At 39.6% G+C, this 20,193-nt stretch overlaps 1 protein-coding gene and 1 long non-coding RNA gene across 2 annotated transcripts; both read left to right on the top strand.

Moving 5' to 3' along the window:
• Positions 1–42: 42 nt before the first annotated feature.
• Positions 43–19,283, top strand: LOC110384360 (multidrug resistance-associated protein 1). Its single transcript, XM_064037432.1, has 25 exons — positions 43–212; positions 757–1,062; positions 5,291–5,554; positions 5,638–5,831; positions 11,809–11,982; positions 12,060–12,314; positions 12,467–12,704; positions 12,780–12,917; positions 12,995–13,141; positions 13,218–13,302; positions 13,394–13,591; positions 13,683–13,859; positions 13,933–14,066; positions 14,135–14,348; positions 14,737–14,853; positions 14,935–15,041; positions 15,186–15,329; positions 15,824–15,899; positions 16,003–16,223; positions 16,815–17,032; positions 17,128–17,326; positions 17,435–17,533; positions 17,617–18,037; positions 18,107–18,273; positions 18,350–19,283. The coding sequence occupies exons 1-25, from the start codon at positions 165–167 to the stop codon at positions 18,542–18,544; spliced, it is 4,536 nt and encodes a 1,511-aa protein (XP_063893502.1). The 5' UTR covers positions 43–164; the 3' UTR covers positions 18,545–19,283.
• LOC126055707 (uncharacterized) lies at positions 1,248–3,180 on the top strand. The gene is made up of 3 exons (XR_010277060.1): positions 1,248–1,780; positions 1,890–1,970; positions 2,913–3,180. It is a non-coding gene; the product is annotated as an uncharacterized LOC126055707 (long non-coding RNA).
• Positions 19,284–20,193: the final 910 nt, after the last annotated feature.

The raw sequence follows: 20,193 nt of genomic DNA on the forward strand, positions 1-20,193 counted from the left end.
GCTCTGACTCATACACACTCGGTCACTCGCTCACTAGCTAGCTATGTCTGTCAGTCAAGGCAAGAGGTCTGTGCACTTTACATGGCCAAAAACTTTAGTCCGGGTACCAGTGAGTGCGGTAAATTTGAACTGAAAAAAGTTATAAGTTTTTTTTTTAATTCATAATGACCTCCAATTCGTCATTGGATTATTTTTGTAGCTCCACGTTTTGGGTTTGTATCAGATTTGAACTATTTTTTGCAATTATTGTCAGTCAAAAAGAGAAAATAGTAATTTATTCTGTTTTATATATTTTTATATTCTTGTATTTATTGAGAAAAGATTATCATTTCTCAAAATTATAATATTGTTATGAAATAATGTTCTTAGTTTCTAATTATGGTGTAAGGACCAAGTTGCTATGACTAATGTTGTGCAATTGTTTGTCATCTCACCATATTGACATAATATATAAAAATATTATGTAGGTATGTACATATAATGATAAGTTCAACTAACATTCTAGTGTTATTTTAAAAATAAAACTTTTTATAAGTTAGACTTAAAAAATAACTGAAATATCTTAATTTAAATTACCTATTATTTTCATTGAGTAGGAACCTAATAAATAAACAAAAATAGAAAAAAATATTTAAGATTTGTACAATATGTTTTAATGGATTAAGAATACAAAAGACAAACTATGCAATATATTGTATGACTAGGTTTAGTACTTACTTACCCTAATATTATTAATTTATCTTATACAATTTGTAGGACAGCAACTTCACATGGTATACAGACGACCCGGACTTTACCCGATGTTTCCAGAAGACTGTCCTTGTGTGGGTTCCATGTCTGTTCCTCTGGCTGGCAGCCCTCATAGATGTTTACCATATATTGACCAGTAGGGAAAGCAATATACCATGGAACAAACTCAATATAAGCAAGCTGGTCATAACCAGTCTCTTAGTATTGTTGCAAATACTTAACCTTGTGCTAGTTACTTATGAATCGTCTAGAGAAGACAATCAAATTAATGATGCAGATTTTTATGATCCTGTTGTTAAAATTTTTACTTTGGTAAGTATTTTATATTTCATAGAATATATAGCAAGTACCTAGGTAAACCTACGTACCTAAAGATAAAGAGATAAAGATACTTTATTTTGTAAAACATGGTACAAAGCATAGGTGTTATAAGTAGTTTCAACTCATGTTTTGCCTTATGATGGCGTACAAAATTTCAAATGGTTCTTAAGCTAGCTTAAGACTGCGTCGTGCAAAATAATACAAAACGGCCGTCACAGTTAAAGGGATATCACCAATACTATTATCAAAATTACCATAAAAAATATGTATTGAGCACCACAATGACTGTGTTTACAATTCATCGTTGGCAAAAATTATAATTATTGTCTAGTTAAAATAACAAAAATGTGTAAACATGGACAAAAATCTTAAAATAGCACGTTCGTATTTAGTTGAATTTTGATAGTAAACTGTTACATTTTTTCACAAACTTTAATGCATATCAATCTATAATAATCATACTACAATTTGTCGTTTTAAAATTTTCGAAAATGTAGCTTGGTTATTTTAGACATTATTTTGTTTAAAATTGGGCCGCTGCGCGCCCTGTTTTGAATCATACGCAACGTACACCGGCCGAAAGTTCAGTCGTCCACGAGAGCTCGGAGAGTGGTCACGTCTCATCGGGAAGCGACGCGCCGATAACGATACTTCGCGATCTATTGTGTACTTATACCTTGCCAAACGCAAACGCAAACTGTTGAATAAGGTAAGTCATATTTTTTGTTTTTTGAGTTGTTATTATATTGTGCATATCTATGTTTTATTTATACTATTCAAAGCATATTTTTGTAACATTTTTTAAAATGTTGTTTTAGTAAAATGGGAAAGCTTAAGGAAAAAAATTATAAGAAGAAAGTTGGCGCTAATTTACGAAAAAAAAAATGTTCTCGGAAAAAGTACGTATTTCTTTTTTTTTATAACGGATATAATCTTTTCTTCAATTTTTGTCAAATATTCGATATGGGTATCGTGTAATAGGTTTTTGGGGGTGGCGATTGCAAATCTGACATCAATTTTAAAATTCAAGATGGCGGATGCTAGTTTTTGTCAAATATTCGATATGGGTATCGTGTAATAGGTTCTTGGGGGCGGCGATTGCAAATCTGACATCAATTTTAAAATTCAAGATGGCGGATGCTAGTTTTTGTCAAATATTCGATATGGGTATCGTGTAATAGGTTCTTGGGGGTGGCAATTGCAAATCTGACATCAATTTTAAAATTCAAGATGGCGGATGCTAGTTTTTGTCAAATATTCGATATGGGTATCGTGTAATAGGTTCTTGGGGGCGGCGATTGCAAATCTGACATCAATTTTAAAATTCAAGATGGCGGATGCTAGTTTTTGTCAAATATTCGATATGGGTATCATGTAATAGGTTCTTGGGGGCGGTGATTGCGAATCTGATATTAATTTTAAAATTCAAGATGGCGGATGCTAGTTTTTGTCAAATATTCGATATGGGTATCGTGTAATAGGTTCTTGGGGGCGGCGATTGCAAATCTGACATCAATTTTAAAATTCAAGATGGCGGATGCTAGTTTTTGTCAAATATTCGATATGGGTATCATGTAATAGGTTCTTGGGGGCGGTGATTGCGAATCTGATATTAATTTTAAAATTCAAGATGGCGGATGGTAGTTTTTGTCAAATATTCGATATGGGTATCGTGTAATAGGTTTTTGGGGGCGGCGATTGCAAATCTGACATTAATTTTAAAATTCAAGATGGCGGATGCTAGTTTTTGTCAAACATTCGATATGGGTATCACGTCATAGGTTTTTGGGGGTCGCGATTGCGAATCTGACATAAGTTTTAAAATCTTTTACCATTTTTAGGAGCAAGTCCGGATGGTATTGTAGAAGAGGACAAATTTGTGGAAATTAACTGTCCTTATTCAGCCAGAGACATGAGTGTTGACGATGGCATAAGAGAAAAGAAAATTATTTTTTGGAAAAGAGACAAGGAAGGTAATATCAATCTAAATAAAAATCATGATTGGTAGGTACTTCCAAACACAAGGACAACTTCACATTACACAAAGAAAAACATGTATGTATATTTGCCGTTTGGACTGAAGTAGACATGAAGGTTGAACTAATTGAGGAAGATAAAGAATTTTGGTGTAAAATGGAAGAGAAATTGAAAACTTTTTATTTTGATTGCTTACTGCCTGAAATTCTTGATTCTCGGTTAGATAGGCAAATGGATATCAGGGAACCTAAATATATTCTTGATGCAATCAATCAAAAGGATAAACGAAAATTATCGTCATAAATCACATGAACACATTTTTAAATTATGCACCAACATTCGTAAGTTAAGTTCAGTCTTCAGTCCGAGATGCAAATGTGCATTTTTTTTGTATAACCTATCTTTGTGGTTGGAAATAACTATTATATTTTTTGAATGAGGTTGATACATTCTTGTGTCTTTTACAGTTTCTTTTTATGTATTCTCACACAAATTTTGGTCAGCTGATGACAAATTTGGAAAATCAACATTATTTTTTCTGAAATTTATTAATGCCTTTGATTTCTCAATTTTTATTAAAAAAAAACTACAACTCTTCGGTACAACCTGTATAATAAATTAACCACGTTTCTGCGCTTTAAGTATGTTTTTGTAAAATTCTTATCAAGTTGTTTTACGTCAGGTTAAATTAAAGATTTTTTTATTACAGATTGGTTTTATTACAACAACCTACCCATATATCTTACCTACTTACTCACCTACCAAACCGTTCGTTCGTACGTTCAGCGGTTAAAGATCTACCCTTTTAAACTTGAATATAGTTATCGGCACGGCACGGTTCTCGGCGGAAGAGTGGGGATCGCTTTGCGCACTGTACACATAAGGCAATAAACCAATAAATAGCTTCTGCGCAGGTGAAGGTCATAGCCCAATATCCGTGCCGATAACTGTATCCTATTACAGTAACTTGGGAGGTGATTTTCGAAAAATCCAAAAACTTCGTCTTTTTTTCATCATATCATTCAAATCCGTTCAGTAGTTTTCGTGTGAAAGAGTAACAAAAATTCATCCAAACAAACTTTCACGTTCATAATATTAACAGGATTAGTTTTATTAATCGGATTTATGTACCTACACAGAACCGTCAAAATATTCATTATTCGTCTTTTCAATTCACTCAATACACTCAAAATTTAAAAACTCTAAGTTACACTCAGTCACTCAAATTCTAAAAATCCTGACTTACTCACTTCTGCCATGCAACGCAAGCGGCCACCGAGCGAACTTGTCGTTGTGTGCGTAACGACGCACACAACTAGCGCGCCGCAGTAAATACCTATTTTCCGCGCGCTGTGTTCGCTCGGCGCAGTCTTAAGATATTAAAATTGACTCTATATAAAAAAAAAAAAACAGTATTAAAATATGTAAGTAATTAAAGAAAAGACTCAAAATAAAAACAATCACTAAAGAGAATTTAAAATATAAAATATGTGTGTATCACTCACTTAAAAATTCTTGTATGCTATAGTAGCACTTATTTATTAAATACCTTTTAAGATTGGTTTTAAACATTGTATCTGGTTTTAAACATTAAGATTTTAAACAAGATTTTAAACTGGTTTTAAACATTAAGATTGGTTTTAAACATTGTATCTGTATTATATATTACATAATAAATGTAAGTAGGTACCTGGGTAATGAAGCTTTGTGAAAAGTGAAGGGAAACATACACAAACTAACTAATAACACTACAAACTAATAAGAATAGATAACTTCTTGTTTAAAAAAATACAGACTCAGTAAGTGGATATAAGTACCTACCTACCTGGGTAGGTTTAAAATATTCGATTAAATTAGATTGATTCTTCATGAAATATAAGTTAGGACCAAATACATAGATACCATACAATACCAACATAACATATTTATAAAAAACTATATAAAATACCGGGCAAAGTGTGAGACGCACTCGCACACGATGGGTTCCGCGGTTCCGCCCCGTTATAGATCTTATAAAACGGCAAAAAAAACACGTTTGCAGCATTCGCCGTTTGCCCCCCTAAAGTATTTATTTTAATTTTGTAAATATTACGGAAAACCCTACCTGTTTTCTGATACGAATCGAAATCAAAATATCTTCACTCTGTTATTAATTTTAGAAACCAACATTCTTACAGAAAATATACAAATATGTATCTATGGGCCTTTTTGATGTTACTAAACCTCGATTTATTTTCCTCAGATGTTGTCAGTAACACTACTGTGCTACAACAGGAAATATGGTATAAAGACGTCAGGGGTGCTGTTTATATTCTGGTTGCTCCTCATCCTGGCTGGACTACCGCAACTCAGGTCCGAGATCGTGCAGTACAAAGCAAAAGACGACGCGTATGTCCGATATAATTTTGCTAGTTATATCGTGTACTATATGCTTATTGTCATTATGTTTTTGTTGAATTGTTTCGCTGACTTGCCACCTTTAGACACCCCTTACACTTATGAAAAGGTAAAATAAAAGTATTAATTACGTTCTTGGTAGTAGTTCCATTTATTTTCTTTGTAAATGCTTACTATCATCACTGTATACAGGTTCAGTCCCCCGAGAACAGTGCAGGGGTTCCAAGTCGCCTAACTTTTAGTTGGTTCGACCCACTCGCTCTGACGGGCTTCCGAAGAAGTCTTACTGAAGAAGATATATGGCCTCTACACCCACAACTTACATCCAAAGAGGCTGTTCCTAGGTTTGAGAAATTTTGGCAGAGAGCTTCGAATAAACGAGACGCGTGAGTATTCGAGATATACAGATCAATTTTAAATCAACAGGATTATTGCAAAAAAAAAAGAAATGTGTTTAAGGAAAATAATTATATATTTTTTCTTTGATATACACGTCTTTTTAACTTTTTCGCGATAACTTTTTAAATCTTATCAAATGCTTCCGCACCTTACTTCGGTTACATACATATTATTCCGCTTTGAAATCAATTACAAATATTGCGTTTCGAAAATGATAAACTTCTGACTCACGCGTGTCTTCGTTCTAATCAATATACAAGCTCTGTATCTCCTTTCGACAGACAGATTTAGACTTAGGCTTGAATTGGTTTTACGCAGTCCTACGTTTATATTCAAGCTGGCTTTGCAGCGGGAATGTACCTAGTATTAAAGTATTTTACTTGGCCTTTTCCTTATTAAAACTGTTTCTGTAATAAATATTTTCTTGAATCCTGAGGTATTTAATAAAAGGCGCACGCGCAGTATACGCTTTGGTTTATCAACTACAACTTAGAACCTGTAACTGAGACGAGATAGTTTTCCTTATAGACAGTTGCTACTGCACCCTGAAACAGTTATTTGGAAGAGAGACACGTATAGGTAATAGGTAACCATTTAACCTCTTTGAGTACGGAACCCTAAAAATTATTTCATTATGTTATGATAGTTTCCTGTTTTGCAAAATGAATGCTTTTGAAGGTTCCACGAAAGATAAATAAAAAAAGATATCCGCGCATAACTTGGAATTGCCAGAGCTTTTGAAAAGGTTATGCACCTATAATGTCAATGACACTTAGCATGTCTCGGTCATTAGAAGCGCGCATGATGAAACTATAGGTATCTAGTTCTGAATTAAGTATTTTTCTATTTAACCCTAAAATGCTGTTTTTCTCTTATCTGCAATTTCTTTCGCAGTAGAAGATTTATTATCTATTTCACCTTCCTCTTGTTGTCCACCTAATCATTTGAACAACGCATTCTGTCGTCGTCAACCACACCGTTGAAAACATTTGAGTGGAACGGTTGATTTTACAATCACAATGAAAGTAAAACAACTTGTTACTTAGTGGCCTCGCCTCGCTTTCGTTTTCATTTCTAGGTCTTTTTGGACTTGTTGGGTACTTAAGAGTAGGTAGGTATGGGTATACCTGCCTAATATTTATCTGATGTAATGTAGGCACCTGCTTTTAATTTTAATTAGAGTAAATAATTTGATTAATTTCAAGAATAACCACAATTAAGTAATTATGGGAAAGTGCGAAGCTTGCTCAGGTGTGCAATAAATAATACATTATGCTATAGCCGGTAGCGGCAGCTAAACAAATCATGAGTTGATAAATAATCTGTCGAACTATGTTCAACAACCGAGTTAGGTAAAGAACTACTCATCATCTACCTTGCCTTTTACCCAGTAGCGGCTTTAGGTTAGGGCGCGGTTGGGCGACGGCCCAGGGCGCCGGACATAAGGGGCACCGCAGGCGCCCCCAACCAATCCTTGATCAGAATTTTACTCCTATTTTTGTTTTAAATTTCATCAAAGATCGAAGCTTACAAGAACTGTATCCAAATGTATGGATAGCATCAGGGCCGCCTTAACCTATGGTGCAGGGTGTGCGAATAACCCGGGCGCCGCGGTACGCACCTGGACCAAGAAATTTCAATTAAATTAATGTATTGTCATACAATGCCGGGCGCGTTAGATACACTACTTTTATGTCCCAAAACTCAAAAATTTTCGCGCTCGCTTCGCTCGCGGTTTCTTTACTTTACGCTTGCATTTTTTTTCACATATAGCTACTTTTAATTTAATGTCCCAATATTCAAAAAAAATCGCGCTCCTTTCGCTCGCGGCTTCTTCACTTCACAGTCGCCTTTTATTATATACGTTAAGGACTTTTAGTGATCCAAATCTCAAAAAAGCTTTTTCGGGCTTGCTTGCTTCACTTTATAGTTGTTTTTATTTTTCAAATTTTGTTTGTCTACCCTAGCAAAAAGGTAGCGTCATTTTTAAGTCCTTTTTTCTTATCATTTATTTATTTTCTAACATATGATTTACATTTTTAAATATTAAATATAAAAATAAAAAACATTTAAAAATATAAAAAATAGGTTGCCACCGATATCGGGCACAGGGTCCAAGGTACCGGTGGTTAGGGTCCCAGAGACAGAAACCTCCTCACAATACGTGCCGTATCAAGGAGTACTGCCTTCTGAATCAGTCCCTTGATCCAGCCGCCCAACGAGAGCCTCCTGAGGTGTTCGTCGAGGCTCTTGGCTATTAAACCATTGGCCGTAACGACAATCGGCACAACAACAGCCGTGTCGACACTCCACATGGCGACAACCTCGTGCGCTAAGTCGAGATACTTTATTTGTTTCTCTTTCTCAGCTTTCACAAGGTTCTCGTCATGCGGAACGGCGACATCGACTATCATCGCGCGGCGCGCTAATCGATCTATCACCACAATATCAGGCTTATTGGCTACAATAGTCCTGTCAGTGATGATAGATCGATCCCAGTACAACGTGATATGGTCCTTTTCGAGAACTGGGTCGGGCGCATACCTGTAGTACGGTACCTCAAGGTCTACAAGGTTGTATTGCAGGGCAAGCTGCTGGTGGATAATCTTGGCCACTTGGTTATGTCTGTGCAAATATTCACCATTAGCCAAACGAGAACAACCAGATATAATATGTCTGATAGACTCACCCGGATGGTGACATGCCCGACATATGTCAACCGTCCCGTCTTTCACGATATATCTCCGGTAGTTATTCGTAAGGATATAAGTCCTTTTATTAATAAGAAAGTAACTTCTAGTTTCTATTTCATCATCATCAGCCTATCGCAGTCCACTGCTGGACATAGGCCTCTCCAAGTGCACGCCACTGAGATCGATTTTCGGCTTCTCGCATCCAGCTCCTGCCAGCCGTCTTGCGCAAGTCATCACTCCACCGTGCCTGAGGACGTCCTACACTACGTTTGCCGAGGCGCGGTCTCCACTCTAGAACTCGTTTACCCCAACGGTTATCGGTTCTTCGGCTAATATGGCCAGCCCACTGCCACTTCAGCTTGCTGATTCGGTGGGCTATGTCGATGACCTTGGTTCTCTGACGGATTACCTCATTTCTGATGCGATCCCTCAGAGAAATGCCGAGCATAGCCCTTTCCATAGCCCGCTGAGCGACTTTAAACTTGTGGACCAGCCGTACCGTCAGTGTCCACGTTTCGGCTCCGTAAGTCATGACAGGTAGGACGCACTGATTGAAGACTTTTGTCTTTAGGCACTGTGGGATCGACGATGTTAGGACTCGACGCAGCTTCCCAAATGCAGCCCAACCCAACTGAATTCTCCTATTCACCTCGTCCTCAAAGTTGTTTCTACCTAACTGCAATGTCTGCCCGAGGTATACATATTTCCGAACAACTTCGAGAACGGCGCCGTGTATCGCAATCGGTTCCGGTAGAACATGTTCATTGAACATGACCTTGGTTTTGTCCAAGTTCATCCGTAGGCCGATGCGTAGAGAAGATTCAGCCAGGTCGTTCAGCATCTGTTGTAGGTCCTGCAGCGTTTCCGCCATGATGACGATATCGTCAGCAAATCGCAAGTGAGAGATGTGTTCGCCATTGATGTTGATGCCTCGTCCTTTCCAGTTCAGCGTCTTGAACATATCCTCTATTGCATTAGTGAACAGTTTCGGGGAAATAACATCCCCTTGTCTCACTCCTCGATGCAACGGTATGGGCCTTGTTTGCTGATTCTGTAGTTGGACGGACATTGTAGCGGCTTCGTAGAGACATCTCATCACTTGGATGTATCGCCAATCTACTTGACAACGCTGCAGGGACTCCAGAACAGACCAGATTTCAACCGAGTCAAAGGCCTTCTCATAGTCCACAAATGCTAGACACAGGGGCTGATTATACTCTTCGGTCTTCTGTATAATCTGCCGCACTGTGTGGATGTGGTCTATGGTGCCGTATCCGCTCCGAAACCCAGCCTGCTCCGGTGGTTGGAATTCGTCGAGTCTCCGCGCAAGTCGGTTCGTGATCACTCTTGAGAACAGCTTATAGACGTGGCTTAGGAGGGAAATGGGTCGATAGTTCTTCAGCTGGGTTTTGTCTCCCTTTTTGAAGAACAGGACGACAACACTCCTACTCCACGCCTCTGGAGTTCTCCCTTCAAACAGGACGGCATTAAAAAGCTTCTGGCGCTCCCCCAGTACGGGCTTTCCTCCTGCTTTTAAAAGCTCTGTTGTAATGCCATCCTCGCCAGGGGCTTTTCCATTTTTGAGCTGTCTCAGAGCGATCTCGATTTCGCTACTGCTGACTTCTGGCAGGTCTTCGGTGAAATGGCGTGTTAATGTGGCTCTAGAATCCTCATTTCCGGGATCAGGTCGAGAGGCATGCGATGCGTATAACCGGCCATAGAAATTTTCCACTTCCGAAAGGACTGCCGGCACCGAAGAAACGACTTCTCCACTTGTTGTGGTCAACTTCGTCAAGTGGCTTCTTCCAAGAGATTGTACGAACACCTTTGACCCCCGATTTAGCTCAATTGCTCTTTCAATGTCAAGAGTATTGGAGCACCGGAGGTCGCGTCGTACGTGCTTGTTGATCTCTTGGTTTAGAGCCCGCTTAGCTGACGAAGTGACAGGCGGGTTTTCACGTCGTTTCTTCATAAGCCCTAATGTCTCTTCCGAAAGCTTTGATTTCTTGCCCTTACGCTGCATGTTACAGAATCTCGAACCTTCCTCCCTGAGGATCCGAACCACATATTCGTGGTTCTGGTTAACGTCTGTTGTGGTTTCCACGGCGGCAAATCGGTTCTCCAAATTTGACTGGAACGTTTCAGATCCTGTCATGGTTTGGAGCAGTGTTGGTCGGAGCCTGGCCTTCATCAGACGGAAACGTTCGGCCTTGAAGTTGATATTCAGAGAGCCTCGGACAAGTCGGTGATCGCTACCGGTATTAAACCTATTGATCACGGAGACATCTCTGAATATGTGCTTCTTGTTCGTCATGATGAAGTCAATCTCATTTTTAGTCATAGTTTCTATTTATGGTACTACTTTAAGTCCCAAAATTTTAATTCATAGGCGCCAACACCAACAAAGAGTTATCTACGTTTGGGCTACATTTTAAGTAATTTTTGTTTTGAGTTCTAAAATATAACAAAAAATTTCGTGATCCCGTGTTCCACCAACCAGCAATAACTTATGTACGATTGGGCTACATTTTAGGTAATTTTTGCTTTGACTTGTTAACTGTAGTATAAAAAAAATTCGCGCTCGCTTCGCTCGCGCATTCGGTAACTACATAATATGTCTCTGTTTTTCGTATGGGTTTGAATTGCTGTTGGGGGCGCCGTAGAAATATCGCCCAGTGCGCTAGTAGAGTTAAAGCACTGCTTTTACCCGACTAAGTACATGGGAGTCGGCTTCCAAGCGCTTTAAACCGAATGTAGATGAGTACGTGTGTTTTACATAGGTACCTACTTACACGGAGGAGTTTACCATGACAAGATGGTCAACCATCTTACGGGTCGACAACACCCCGCAATCGAAAAACCCGTGCGGCTATTACTTAGCCACGAGCTCCTTAAGTACCTACTCAGGCAGCTATATTTCAGTCGTATGATCTTAGTAGGTCAATAATTTTATCGAGATTGGCAATAAGTACTCGAGCAATTTGTTTTAATTACTTTGATAGGTACCTACCTATCTGTCTATTTATAACCTTGATCATGAAATTATTTACCTACATTATGCAATGTTTGTAGCCGCAGAATGAAATGACTCTTGCCTAACACTGAAAGTTATGTTCAACAGTTCCCCAGAAAAATTACCGTTTTTTGGATACTACCAAAGAACTTGCCTGTATAATGTACCTAATATAGGCTCATGTAGGATGTACCTACTACGTACGTCACCGGGATGCGGAATGAACTTTAAATTTTATTCTTCATCATTGAATTTCAGGAAGTCAAATGAATCAACGAGTGATCCTACATCCCCTACGACTGCAAAACAGAAAAAGAAACCAGTATCGATATTGCCAGTGGTTTGTTTAGCTTTCGGTGGACAGTTCATGTTCGGAGTATTTCTCAAAGTGATCCACGACCTGCTCATTTTCGCTTCGCCGGAATTACTTAAGTATTTAATTTTCCCTTGAGATTTTGTTGATAAAATAGTTAATATGTTCTACATTTTCTGTCATTCTTCTATTTTAGGCATCTGATTGGATTTATCGAGAGCAATGAGCCTGTATGGAAAGGCTACCTCTACGCGGTCAGTATGCTTGTATGTGTTATCATACAAAGTCTGTTCCTGGGGCAATATTTCATGAAAATAAACATGGTTGGAATACAAATCAAAAATTCTCTTTGTAGTGTTGTCTATAAGAAAGCACTCTGCTTGTCCAATGCCGCTCGCAAAGAGCGTACAGTTGGAGAAATAATTAACTTAATGTCCACCGATATCGATAGGTAAGTATTTTTTCTGTTTAATTGTCAAATTGTGTGATACTTTGTGTGTATTCTAACTATTAAAGAAACCTGTCATCTCTAGACATAACTGTTTAACAACCGTTATTGCAAAATATTCAAAATTCTTCTCAAAAATGTAATAAACATTTCAGGTTCGGCAGTTTGACCTTCATAAACTTGGTATGGTCTGCACCGTTGCAAATATCTTTAGCTCTATATTTCCTATGGGGCGTGTTGGGGCCTTCTGTGATGGCTGGCTTAGCCGTCATCATTGTTCTCATGCCCTTCAATGGTCTGATGGCAAGATACCAAGAGAAACTGCAGTCCAAGTTGATGAAACACAAAGACCAAAGAATTAAACTTATGAGTGAAGTACTTAATGGAATGAAGGTAATATGCTTAAACATTTTTAAATCAGTTTCGGTAAAATTATTATTGTTTACCTAACATATTTTCTTGTGTCAGGTTCTCAAAATGTATGCGTGGGAACCAAGCTTCCGAGATCATATTACAGGTATAAGAAATAAGGAATTGGGAGTTCTAAAAAAGTTGGCATATTTAAATTCAGGAATGGCGTTTATATGGATTTGTACACCTTTCTTGGTAAGCGCCTATTTAACATTAAAAAGTTATAGTCCTATTCAATGTAAAACCTATATTACATTTTAAAATTAATTTAGGTGTCGCTGATGTCGTTCACATGCTACGTGTTGGTGAATGATACGGAAGTGCTGGACTCCAAAAAGGCATTCGTAGCATTGTCCCTTTTCAACATACTTCGATTCCCGATGTTCATGCTGCCTAATGTTATATCGGATATCATACAGGTTTGTACTTTTCTAATTCCAACTTCTCTTACGTCGGTATTAATTTGACGCATTCATTTGAATTTTCTTCTTTTAGACTGCAGTGAGTATTAAGAGGCTTAACAAATTCTTAAATTCTGATGAATTGGATACCAACGCGATAGAACATAGCCCTAACGAGAGTAAGTACTATACTAACCTACATATCTTTAGAGGTATCGATGTTTTGATTAGAATTGGAATCTCTGAAAATGTAAAGTTTAATAATTTTAGAAGACCAAATCGTGATGGAGAAAGCTCACTTCACGTGGGGCGACCAGGATTCAGATCCAGTTCTAAAGAACTTAAACTTACGCATACCTCGTGGTTCACTCGTCGCCGTTGTAGGCAGCGTCGGCTCAGGCAAGACTTCCCTGCTGTCTGCACTACTCGGAGACATGGACAAGATTTCTGGACGCGTTAATATTAAAGGTAGGACTCGTTCGAAAAACCTATACCGATGGGTTTGAATTAAGTATACCTACATATATACCTATTCTAATTTATACAATTAAAATTACAGGAAATATTGCATACGTATCCCAGCAGGCTTGGATTCAAAATGCTACTTTACAAAACAATATTTTGTTTGGGTTGCCACTCGACAGAAAAAAATATAATGATATCGTACAGGCGTGTGCTCTTGCAGCGGACTTGGGAATTCTGCCAGGGGGTGACCAAACGGAAATCGGTGAAAAAGGTAGTCTTCTTTTTCATACCTATATCCAGATCAAAGTGAAGGTGTTTGTATAAACAAGTGAGGATGTGCTTAGGAATAAACCTGTCGGGCGGGCAGAAGCAGCGCGTGTCGCTGGCGCGGGCGGTGTACTGCGACGCGGACAACTACTTCCTGGACGACCCGCTGAGCGCCGTGGACTCGCACGTGGGCAAGCACATCTTCGACAAGGTGAGTGCGGGCGAGTGCGAGTGCGAGTGCGAGTGCGAGTAGAGCGAGTAGTGACGAGTGCTGTGCAGGTGCTGGGCCCGGCCGGGCTGCTGAAGCACAAGACGCGCGTGTGGGTCACGCACAACGTGTCGTACCTGATGCACACGGACCTGGTGGTGGTGCTGCGCGACGGAGAGGTCTCCGAGGCCGGCTCCTACCAGCAGCTGCTCGAGAAGAAAGGCGCCTTCGCAGACTTTCTGCTGCACCATCTTAGTGACGCCGAGCGCTCCTCTTCGTTAGAAGGTAATGGACCCATAGTGTTAGCAATCTCATTTTCTAAACAAATGAATGATGAATTTTATTGTTCTATCTTTCTTGCTAAGATTTCAAATACATGTATACTATTGTATACCTACCTACTTAGTATATAAAAACATCTAAGGAAGCCTTTAATGTCCTTGGACCTAACTACTGCAAATTATCACGTTATCTACCCGATTAGATACAGGAATCTCAGCACAGTGATTCAATCAGAAATTCATTGTCATTTTTCCCCATAGTTTGAATGAATTGTAACCAACCAAAGAATGTAATTGTGGAACGGCTGTCACGCGTGAAGGCCACAATGTGTTATAATCACGTATCTACCTCAATAGGAACGTAATTGACCATTTACTGTGAATTCCCGCAGATTTGGAAGACATTAAAAACGATTTAGAGAATAAACTGGGACCAGAGTTCCATCGTAAGTTACAATGGGCTCGATCGATTTCGACGAGTGCTTCAGAAAAAGAGCCAACGAATGCTGGTAACTACTTATACGAAATATTACTACTTAACCTACGTTTTTAGAATATTCTATACTTATTCCTTAAAAATGTACTATTAGGTGATCGTGCCAACGTTGCAAATAAGGAAAAGTTAGAAAATACACCTATTGAAGAAGACCCAGAATTCGACCAACTTATTGAGACTGAGAAAACTGAAACAGGAAAAGTAAGTAATGAGCCAAATTTGGCATGGATGATAGAGTCATCTTTATCCAAAATTCTGTTTTCGGAAACAATTTCTATATAATAGATTGTCTCAAAACTTTCATTTGTTATCATGTCGTCTAAAATGATTATCTTTCTTGTTTAGGTAAAAATTGAAGTATACATGCACTATCTATCAAAAATCGGCGTGAAGGCGGCCATAACAACGTTAGTAATGTACATCTTGCTACACTCCTTGCAAATAAGCGTCAACTTTTGGCTCGCGATATGGTCCAGTGATGACAAAATGGTTGGTTTTCTCCAGTACCTATTCATAAAATTTTATACTTACAAAAGAAAATATTCGTCTGTTGGAACCTACATACTTCGACTCGATAACCTAGTTATATCTACAAGATTTTTCTTTGCTTCGTAAATACTTGGTCAACAGAGGGAGATAAGATAAGGGACAAAAATAGTAGCATGAAGAAAACTTTGAAAGTAATCCCATACATTTGTAAAATTATTTGAGATGTATGTCTGTCGAATTCTGACAAAGGCCTTTTCAGACCCAACCGGTATTCTTTACCGTCTGCGGTTGAAAATACAGAATTAACATGCGGTAATATACCTGCCGTTCACTACATCATCATAGTTGAATACTGGCGCTATGCGTCCTTACCCATGAGGTAGTGTTCAACGCATAACTTTGAATTTATGGATCTCTAAAAATCTAATGGTTTCTTTGCCTCTCCTTCTAATCTAATCAATACTTAAAATAAATATTTTCTTTTGTTTTTCTAGCTCGTAAACGGTACAGTGGATACCCAACGCCGAAACATGTACCTCGGTGTATATGGCGGTCTAGGATTTTGTCAAGGTAATATTATTGTAATTCATAAAACCATTTGTAAAGCACCCAATCCTCAATTTCAGTGTTGTAAAAGTGATCCTAAGTAACGACGATATTTTCGTTATTACAGCATTGGTATCACTGTTTGTCGACCTAATGCCGTTCTTGGCTTGCTGGAAAGCAGCGAAGATACTTCACGCAATCATGTTGGACAATGTCTTCAAATCTCCCTTGCAATTCTTCGAAGTGACACCTGTTGGAAGAATCCTGTCTAGATTTTCCAAAGATGTCAACGTAGTGGATACTTCACTTTGTTGGGAAATCTCCAGTGTTCTTAACGGGTCTTTTGAGGTAAACTTTTTTACTCGTCGACATCCCACACGAATGTTATTGCTTTAAAAAAAAATACTACTAGGTAATTCAAACATAAGTACATTCATTTCATCTTTTTGACGAATTAAGGCGATCACACCGTTCACAGTCGTCAAATTATCTTGGATAAACGAATGTTCTGACTTTTATTGCAATCCAAAGATCGAGAATTCCACATTAGGTAATGGTGCTCATAATCAGTAATCACTTCCTATGCCAACCTGCCTATATTAAATGTTAAAAGTTGAAAGCGCCATAGCTGAATAGTCAGTTAACCATCATCCATATAAAACACCAAATCATCTAAGTATTTATAAAACTCTATACCCCATAACCTCCAATCGATCCAAATACAATTCTGCGTGTCAGCTTCAAGGTACGGTGAACCTGAGGAAGGTCAAGGTTATTTAGGGTGTACGATAGTGTTTCTTTATTTGTATCACTATGTAACAATACTAATTATATAGATATTAAGTGGTGATAATTATTTAACATTCAGAAATTACATGCGATTACAGCTCCTACGGGTAACTTTTTAAAACAACCCTTTTTTCTAATCTTTTCCTACAGCTAATAGGAACCATAATTGTGATAAGTGTTTCTACGCCAATGTTTATGACTGTGATCCTGCCAATCGGAGCCATGTACTACCTCATCCAAAGATTCTATGTGCCGACGTCAAGACAGCTTATGAGAATCGAGTCAGTAGCTCGCTCGCCTGTGTTCTCACATTTCAATGAAAGTATTTTGGGTGCAACTAGTATCCGTGCTTTTGGAGTCGCAGACAGGTAAATTGTACCTATATTAGGTACATATTGTACCATTCTATGTATCCAGCAATAGGCAACGACAGTCCTATAAATTGCATATCGTTTTATTTCAGATTTATAAAGGAATCTCAATTTAAAGTGGATCATTATGAATCTATCTCTTTTATGTCAACGGTTGCGGATAGATGGCTTTCAGTCCGCCTCGAGTCAGTTGGCGGTCTCATAATATTTTTTGCTGCATTATTCGCAGTAATTGGAAGAGATAGTATTACTCCTGGCCTTGCTGGTCTCTCCGTCAGCTATACTTTAGAGGTAGGTACCTACACCATAGTTATGATTATTGCAAGTACCTACATAAACAAATATATTGTTCTTTATGAATTTGTTACTAACATGGTTCTTCTGGTACTTTTTTTGTAGATAACACAAACCTTAAGTTGGTTAGTTCAATCAGCGTCTTCTGTAGAAACAGACATCGTAGCAGTAGAGCGTATGAAGGAGTATGCGGAGACGAAGCAGGTGAATACAGTTAAGATACATACAATACATGTTGAGCCAGTGGAAATTACCAGTATAACAAAAAATGGGAATGTGTGTTTCAGGAAGCGGCATGGTCGGTGGACGCGGGCCCGCCGGCCACGTGGCCGGAGACGGGCGCGCTGCAGCTGGAGCGGCTGACGCTGGCGTACCGCGCCGGCGCCGAGCCCGCGCTGCGGGACGTCACGTGCGCCGTGGCGCCGCGCGACAAGCTCGGCATCGTCGGCCGCACCGGCGCCGGCAAGTCCACGCTCACGCTCGGCCTGTTCCGCATCGTCGAGGCCGTCGGCGGCCGCATCCTCATCGACGGCCTGGACATCGCCACCATGGGCCTGCACCAGCTGCGCTCGCGCATCACCATCATCCCGCAGGACCCGGTGCTCTTCTCCGGCACGCTGCGCATGAACCTGGACCCCTTCGAGACCTTCTCGGACGAGGACATCTGGCGGGCGCTCGAGTACGCGCACCTCAAGCCGTTCGTGCAAGGTGAGTGTCGCCCGCGTCGCTGCAGTCGAGCGGCAGCAGAGCGGCGCTGACGCTGATGTGCTTGTGCAGGGCTGCCGGCCGGGCTGCGCCACGAGGTGGCGGAGGGCGGCGAGAACCTGTCGGTGGGACAGCGGCAGCTCGTGTGCCTGGCTCGCGCGCTGCTGCGCAAGACGCCGCTGCTCGTGCTGGACGAGGCCACCGCCGCCGTCGACCTCGAGACGGACGAGCTCATCCAGGTGAGTCGAGTGTGTACCCACTGTACACGCGTGTACATACACACACAACACTATCGCGTCTCTTGTCGCATTGCAGAAGACCATCCGATCGGAGTTCGCGTCGTGCACGGTGCTGACCATCGCGCACCGGCTCAACACCATCATGGACTCCACGAAGGTCATGGTGCTGGACAAGGGCCAACTTGTCGAGTACGCGCCGCCCGACCAGCTGCTTCAGGACAAGAACTCCGTCTTCTACAGCATGGCCAAGGACGCCGGGCTGGTTCACTGATACAATGCCACACAATCAGTGCCGAGTCAGGGAAGAGTCTCATAAGGCGTCAATTAATAATGTGTTTGGTGCTAGCCTGATATTCGAATAACGTGTCAGGCTATAGGAATATAGCTGCACGGTAATTTTATACTAGCTTTAACCAATGGTGCTGAAGTATGTTGTTACTTAAATTATTTATTTTATATATTAGTTTTAGTTAAAAACTTGGAATTTACTAGCAAATCGGATAACCTACTTAAGCACCCTGTTCTGCTGTGTACTTATAGTAACAGTATGGTATAAGTAGAACAGAGAGGCAAAACTAGTAAATAGTATGCTTAATATGGTATATTCAGGGCCTACAAAGGTAGATGAGAAATCACTAGACAGCTTGGGCACCTAGCTTGGGCTACTTAGGTACATATAGTAGTACCTGCTGAAACATCGGCACCTTATAGCTTGGAACATGGAAAAAGCCGATCTCAAGCTGACCTTCATACTTTTGTAGGTACCATTGCAATCTCCTACTTTTCATCGTATACGTAATTTAATACGTAATTTTCTTCGAATAAATTGGTAAACATAAAAACGTTAAAATATGTTCCTAATTGAAAAAAAAAACGTATTATTAAGTATAATTTTTATATTTAAATACCTAAGAATCATGTTCTGATATTTCGTGCAATGTCGTGCCTTATAAAAGAATCTTCGTAGATTTGTATTTGGAAAGTATTAAAAGAACATTTAAGAATTACAATGTTTTTTATTATTTACTATGTGAAGCCTTCAACGATCCTTAACCTTTTCACCGCCACGCCATATCGGTATTCCTATGCCCTGTACGCCAAGCCCGAAAATCTTAATTAAATATCTACTAAAAAATACATAAAAGTAATGATTTAATAGGTTTATTTTGTATTTTTCTGCGACCTGTTTTTTGTCGAGTATAGCCGTCGTTGGCGCACAGGACACGCTTGCTCATGTCGGCTATAGCCGACATTGGCGTTCAAAAGGTTAAAAACCTGCCAATGGGTCTAAATCTAAACACATCTAAACGGAAACAGTTTTTGTTTGTTTGTACCATAAATAAAGGTTCCGAAGGCTTTAGCCAGTAAAATTCAGACAACATGTCCCACCGAAAAAAGGAGTAACACCCGAGATTCAGATTACCAGTAACGCTCCTCTTACGCCATCATCTGCCTAGACTAATCCCAACTATGTTGGAGTCGGCTTACAGTCTAATCGGATGCAGCTGAGTACCAGTGTTTTACAAGGAGCAACCGCCTATCTGACCTCCTCAACCCAATACCCCTGGGTAAGACTGGTTTCTGGTTATGAGATTCTGATTACTGCCAAAGATGTTCAAAACAGCCGGGACCTACAGTTTAACGTACCTACCTACACTCCGAAACACGGTCATTGGTGTCCAAGATATAGAAGTAGAAAATACATACAAACATAGAAAAGTTGCATTGGTACTTGGTACTACTTGCCTAACCTGGAATCGAACCCACGCTAATAATTGAGAGTTCTTTACCCGCTAGACCACCACAATCTCCTCTTAGATATTTAAAATACAGTAAAATTAAAAATATTGAATACAGTAAGCTATTGCTTTCTATTCTACGCCAATTTAACGAGGAAGACTACTTTTTGCACGTTATTTC

Source organism: Helicoverpa armigera, chromosome 13, assembly GCF_030705265.1.
Source record: "Helicoverpa armigera isolate CAAS_96S chromosome 13, ASM3070526v1, whole genome shotgun sequence".
Lineage (NCBI taxonomy): Eukaryota > Metazoa > Arthropoda > Insecta > Lepidoptera > Noctuidae > Helicoverpa > Helicoverpa armigera.